Source organism: Coregonus clupeaformis, chromosome 27 (genome assembly GCF_020615455.1).
Source record: "Coregonus clupeaformis isolate EN_2021a chromosome 27, ASM2061545v1, whole genome shotgun sequence".
NCBI lineage: Eukaryota > Metazoa > Chordata > Actinopteri > Salmoniformes > Salmonidae > Coregonus > Coregonus clupeaformis.
The window spans coordinates 20,674,898-20,681,387 of record NC_059218.1 but is presented as its reverse complement, the minus strand read 5'-3'; the positions used below and the strand labels follow the sequence as shown (position 1 = coordinate 20,681,387).

General features: G+C 45.7%; 1 protein-coding gene across 1 annotated transcript; it reads left to right on the top strand.

Annotated features, from left to right (window-relative positions):
• Nucleotides 1–639: 639 nt before the first annotated feature.
• Nucleotides 640–6,159, top strand: LOC121541610 (adenosine receptor A2b). The gene is made up of 2 exons (XM_041850762.2): nucleotides 640–1,743; nucleotides 4,422–6,159. The coding sequence occupies exons 1-2, from the start codon at nucleotides 1,412–1,414 to the stop codon at nucleotides 5,494–5,496; spliced, it is 1,407 nt and encodes a 468-aa protein (XP_041706696.1). The 5' UTR covers nucleotides 640–1,411; the 3' UTR covers nucleotides 5,497–6,159.
• Nucleotides 6,160–6,490: the final 331 nt, after the last annotated feature.

Here is a 6,490-nt window from a genome sequence, read left to right as displayed (position 1 = left end):
ATATTATCAGCAAGGGAACAGCAGTGTTTTCACATTAGGAATGCTTCCTCTCAAACCACGTCATACTTTCCCTCTGTCTACTGTTCTGTCATTATACTGAACATTCAAGTGGTAATATCCATTTATACAGATCCAGAGGTGTATATTCGTTCAGAACTGTTCTTTTGAAATATTGTACAATTTTCCTGACCTCAATCATCAAGGTTTGTATAAGGCTATTGAAGTGAGGCTGATACGCAGTAATATCTGGCACTGTCCTTGCTCCCCTGGGTCTGTGGAACCAATTCAACTCAATAGACTAGCCCACATTTAAATCTCTCTTTGTTAAGGGTTTTGAACTGGCAACAGGAAGGAAAGGGGGATACCTAGTCAGTTGTACAACTGAATGTATCTTCTGCATTTAACCCAACCTCTCTGAATCAGAGCAGTGCGGGGGGCTGCCTTAATCAACATCAGCGCCCAGGGGCAGAACTACAGATTTTGACCTTGGGGATTCGATCCAGCAACCATTCAGTTATTGGCCCAACGCTCCTACCCGCCAGGCTACCAATTGCTTTAGATTTAGGATAACCTGACGGACTATAGTAAATGCTTTGGAGAAGACGACCACACCTTGAATAGAATAAGTACAGCCATGTTAATGATTACAATAGAAACACTGCTCTAAATATCTGTTCTAATAATAGTACTAGCTGTGTTGCTATAATTCATACAGATATGCTCTTGTCATAAATCTTGGAGAATAGAAAAGAAAGATGATGTGTGAGCTTTTTGGGGGAGGGAAGCTGTCCTAAATTAAAATCAGTATTGTTGGACTGTCTGCTTTGGCCTGTGTGGAAACCAGAGCTGCTGGCTTTGGAAGACAGATTGCTGTTGTGACCTGGTGTGTGCTGGTTGACCTGCAGCCTGCTTGTACAGGGACTTGTAATTGTTTTCTCTCTCGCTCTCTCTCTCTCACACTCTCTCTCTCTCCTCTCTCTCTCTTTTTCTGTCTCCGCAGGACACTGATCTTCATGTGACAGTGGGTTGGCAATGGCAACACTCCGGCCCCTCCCAGTGTCCAGCCCCTGAGGAGGTTGCTGAGGTTAGCAACAGAAAGCACGATTGGACAGAAGAAGTGGAAGAAGGAGAGAACCAAACAACCTTCTGTAGAGTGACAATACATTAGAGTGAACCTGAACTCACTTCTTCATTTGCTCTGTAGTTGGCAGTGGGACCATTTCCTGGGCATCGGGTATATAAACAGGAAGTGGTTAGTGGTGGTGGGGCCTGCTAATAATTAAAGGGATAGGCTTGCTGGTGGAGGGGGAGTGTCTGCACGTGTAGCGATGCGTGTAGAGACGAGGAGGCCCCTTCCCTGCTACCTGACGCGGACTCTGGCTGTGACCTTCAACGTGCCCCCGGCCCCACCATGCTGAACAATGCCTCCCTGGTCTACATCGCCCTGGAGCTGGTCATAGCCTGTCTGGCCGTGACCGGTAACATACTGGTCTGCTGGGCCGTGTGCCTCAACAGCACCTTGCAGAGCATCACCAACTACTTTGTGGTGTCCCTGGCGGTGGCAGATATCGCTGTGGGCTTGCTGGCCATCCCCTTCGCCATCACCATCAGCACGGGCTTCTGTGCCAACTTCCATGGCTGCCTGTTCATCGCCTGCTTCGTGCTGGTGCTCACCCAGAGCTCCATCTTCAGCCTGCTGGCCATCGCTGTGGACCGCTACATCGCCATCAAGAGTCCCCTCAGGTGATGCCCTTAGCAGGGGAGGAGAGGGAGGGGAGTGTGTGGGGGGAGGTGGGGGGGGGGGGGTTGTTTGGGGACTGGGCTGAGTATGAAACATAAACAGGTATCATCGATGTTTAATATGTTGTTTTATTTACAGAACACCAAAGGCAGATCCTCTGGCCTGTTAGAGCTTGGCTGTGATCTAAGTGACGCACAACAAAATGCATTTGTGTATCAAAACACATTGAATTATAGCGAGGTTATTCGATTAGGGCAGACTGAGGTAAATGTCTCCACAGGCTTCATTGGGTTAGTGTTTGTGTGTTGTTGGAAGGATTAAAACGGCTAAAGGCTTTGATCATTATCATCCTGGTAAATCAACACAAAGGGAGAGCGGTGAGGTGGCAGGCCCAGGCACTGTATCGATAGACAGGCCTGTGTTCTCACCTTAAACAGCCCTGGATCCCCCTAGCAGAAACGTGCATACGCTCACGTAGCCTCTCCGTCAGTGTGACGGAGGTGGACACCAGAGCATTGTCATCCCTCCTCTTAAATGTATAGTCAGTTTCCCCAAAGAATGTAGGGAAAATAGTTCATTTCCTTACAATTAAATGTACATTTATAGTCTTTTGAGTCTTTCCTTTAATAGCAAAATGGAGATTGTTTATAGATAACAATAACTGTTTTTGTCTGTGAGGAATAAACTATATTTATGTGGTTGTCAAGTAGGGTTAGATGAGTTGATAATTTTGACAATTATTTGTTGTCTTTATTTGTTATGTCTTTATGTGTTGTATGTGGAATGTCCCACGTGCCTCTTCAATTCTATACCGGTCTGTGACTGTGTAGCAGATGGGGATCTGTCAAACTCACTCCTCAGCCTGAATTTTGTCTCCACTTGCGCTGCCGAATAGCTAGTTTTTCAGTGGTGTAACTGGGCGCTTCAGGAGGGTTGTCACGTGTGTTTACAAGGCAGAAGTCCTGGGTTGGAGCCTCCGTATGAGCTGAATCAGTAGGAAGCGGTTCTCGCTAAGCAAGCAGCATGAAGTCCTTTACAACTGCAATGACCCTACAATGTTGACTAACAGCCAAGTTAGGACTAAAAGTACTTTATCTTTGAGAGAGAATGTGACAAAAACGTTTTACGGTCGCTGAACCCAGAGCCTGTCAAGAGTGCTTCTGGCACTATTTGGTTTACAGAGAGAGAGAGAGAGAGAGAGAGAGAGAGAGAGCTTGGTGTTTTTCTGTTTTCCAGCTCTCAGTCAGGGTGTGATGGCAGGTAGATAATCCTGCCTGTTATCTGCTCAACACCAGTCATTAGGAACATTAACTGCAACAAATTGCCCGCAATAAAAGTCTAGATAGCTAGTTTATTAGGATGCTATGTAATGTTAGGTTAATAAGGCACTCAAGCTTGCATAAGGGACAAATATGTAACTTTGAACATATGTTAAGGGTTAAGGGTTATTTCCTGCCATTCTATAAAAATATAAATAAATTAACTAAACAACAACTTGTTTTAAATAGGCTATGTCACACTTACAGGCACCATAATTTCTCCCCGTGGGCATATAATATTATAACAACGCAGACTATGGAGGTTTTTATGCACATCCAAAACGGGACCGGCATGGCTAAAATAATGTGGGCTTGCCTACAATGCATAGATAAAAAGGGAATGTCAGCTCACTGTTTTACTCCTCTCAAACTTTATATTTTAATAAAGCTTTGGTGATTAAGATTTATTTCCAAGCGGTCTCAGGAGCCAAACCCTTTATAGACAGTCTTGACTACTTCGCTATTGCATTGGGCAGACAAAGAAAAGCCTTAATTGAGAGGGGGGAGGCTTTGCTTGGATTCTAATCAAATAAAACGAAATGGGAAAAAACTTTCGTTTTTATGTTTCTAAATACGAAGTATACAGGCACCAAAAGCACATTAGGCTACTGTTCCATACGCATATGCCCAGTGTGCGTCACAGCTGGATAGGCTGTTTCCGTTGTCAAAATTAATTCCATAACCAACTGTGTTACCGCTAAAACCAGCTTTTGGTTGGTCTTAAATATCGCCACCCCCATAACCACAAACAACAGGGTGCTGTGCCTGTGGCGCTGCCCTTTGAGATTTCCACCCTGTTGTACATTATGAACTCTGGTTTAGACATGGCCAATGGAAGAATACAGACAGCTAAACTTGATAATAGCCTGATACTTTGTTCATGACGACAACACTGATTTCCATTTGTCTAATGTCTGAGGCAGAAACAAGCAAAGCCAAGAAGGGTTACATCAGAGTATAGATAAGCTTTTGTGCAATGTTCCCTAAATCACAATACAGGTAGGAAATGCTTTATTAAGTCTACATATGGTGATATCCACTGCTCCATCTCCTAGTATGGCAGGACTGGTCGAGTCTGTCAAACAATGGACTAATTTCCCAAGAGGTTACTGCTATATATGCAGATACTAGTATGTTCTCGGGATAAAGGATTTTTATCCTCTTAAGCCTGTCCCATACATTCTTTAAGCTCTCTGATTACAGGAAGTAGAAGTCATTGGTTGGGTCCAGGAAAGGTGAACATGCTTTGTTATTGAGTTTGACTGGGAATGTCTGGGCTTGAATAAAGGAACATTTCTGTGTCATGTAACAATATAAAATGGCTATCTTAATTCCTCTCGTGTTTTCATGTGATCCTTTAGGTATAACAGTCTTGTGACGGCTGGGAGAGCGAAGGGCATCATCACAGTGTGCTGGGTTCTCTCTGTGGGCATCGGCCTCACGCCCATGCTGGGCTGGAACATTGGTGTCAATGTCACCAACAGCAGCTCGTGCCCCAAGGGCATGACAGAGTGCCTGTTCGAGGGTGTGGTCACCCTGGACTACATGGTCTACTTCAACTTCTTTGGCTGTGTGCTGGTGCCCCTGCTGGCCATGCTGGCCATCTACGCCCGCATCTTCATGGCAGCGCGACGCCAGCTGAGACTGATGGACCTGAAGCTGGCTCACATGCACGCCCCTGGGGCAGGCTCGTCATCCACATCGTCCCGCTCCACCCTGCAGAAGGAGGTCCACGCAGCCAAGTCTCTGGCCATCATCGTGGGGCTGTTTGCCCTCTGCTGGCTGCCCCTGCACATCATCAACTGCTTCAACCTATTCTGCCAGGACTGTGGTCGCCCGCACATCTGGGTGATGAACATCTCCATCATCCTGTCCCACGCCAATTCCGTGGTCAACCCCTTCATCTACGCATACCGCATCCGGGAGTTCCGCCACACCTTCCGCAGGATCCTGCAACAGCACATTTTGGGGCACCAGGAGGGGCATCGAGCTGGGGGAGGGGGTGGCAGAGGGCTGGGTGGCAGCAGCAGTATCATGCGTGCCTCTACTCGCATCAGCATGGTGGACAGCTTGTGTGGCACCATGGTGAACAGTTATGCCCTGGAGCCCTGCCCCAAACTCAGCCCCACTCGGTCCTCCATAGAGACCCATAGAGCTGGGAAAGAGGCTTACTCTGCCTCCTGCCAGTGGTCACCACCACGGTCAGACCCTTCACCAATCAGCTCCATCAAAAAAGAACACCACAAAGGGGATGCCCCAGTGTCTCCCAAGCAGCAGCAATGCAACATGGGATGTGAGGTCCAAAGTGGGGTTGAGACTACAACAGAGTTGATGGAGGTGAAGGACAGTGGGAACATATCCTTTGTGCACATCAGGCCTCTGTCCCCCACACTAACCAGCCCTAACCACACAGTAGAACTCACTGAGGTGTCATGACATAGTTATCCCCATGATGGACAAGTTACTGATACCCCAACGTACATCATCAACTAGGAGGGGGAGAAATGAGGGACCAGGCTAAAAGCATGTTCCCTTCAACTGTAAAATAAATTCTACCCAAATATTGGAAATGTTTGCACTGACTAGAAATAGCTTTTCTTTTTTTTAGGGGGGAGACTTCTTAGCCTTAAAGGGCAACAACAAACTGGTATTAAATTACGCCCAGCCATTGAGCTTTTTTCTTTCTTCAAATGATTGTGTCTGTTGTTCTTGTTTACTTATCACATAACTGTTATTGGTGGACACATTTTGTATACATTATCTCTGAGGCTCTTTACTGTAGGCTAACAGTCTTTCAGAATTGAAAATGTATGACATTATAAATGAATGTACTCGTCTACTGAACACCTGTCGTATGCTGACAGATTATGACCGAAACCATATTGACCCTGGCCACTGTGCAATACTGTATGACTCAATATTCGGTATTGCTGGCCAACCACTACTGAGGTAATGTAACTACTGTATGTCAGTGTGAGACTTTATGCTCTCCCTTTTGCAATGAAGTATTCCTCCAATTGTGACATATCATGTTTTCAAATGCTGGTCCCTTGTGTGATTACTTGTCAGATTATTAAAAGTCCTAAATAAGCTCTATTATCACTGTGTGTTGTTTTTTTAAAGTGAGTCCTGGTGGGGAGAGTATAACATACAGCAAGTCACATATCACTAGAATGTGATGATGCTCTACACTCTTAGAAAAAAGGGTTCCAAAAGGGTTCTTCGCCTGTCCCCATAGAACTATTTTTGTTTCCAGGTAGAACCCGTTTTGTTTCCAGGTAGAACCCTTTTGGGTTTATGTAGAACCGGTTCTACATAAACCCAAAAGGGTTCTACCTGGAAACAAAAAGGGTTCTACATAAACCCTTTTTTATGTAGAACCGGTTCTACTGGAACCGTTTCTACATAAACCCAAAACGGTTCTACCTGG

Excerpts from the sequence above, each read along its gene's own strand:
- LOC121541610 (XM_041850762.2), top strand. The coding sequence starts at position 1,412 with ATGCTGAACAATGCCTCCCTGGTCTACATCGCCCTGGAGCTGGTCATA. Across the intron at positions 1,744-4,421 it reads GCCATCAAGAGTCCCCTCAG|GTATAACAGTCTTGTGACGG; the intron begins GTGATGCCCTTA and ends GTGATCCTTTAG.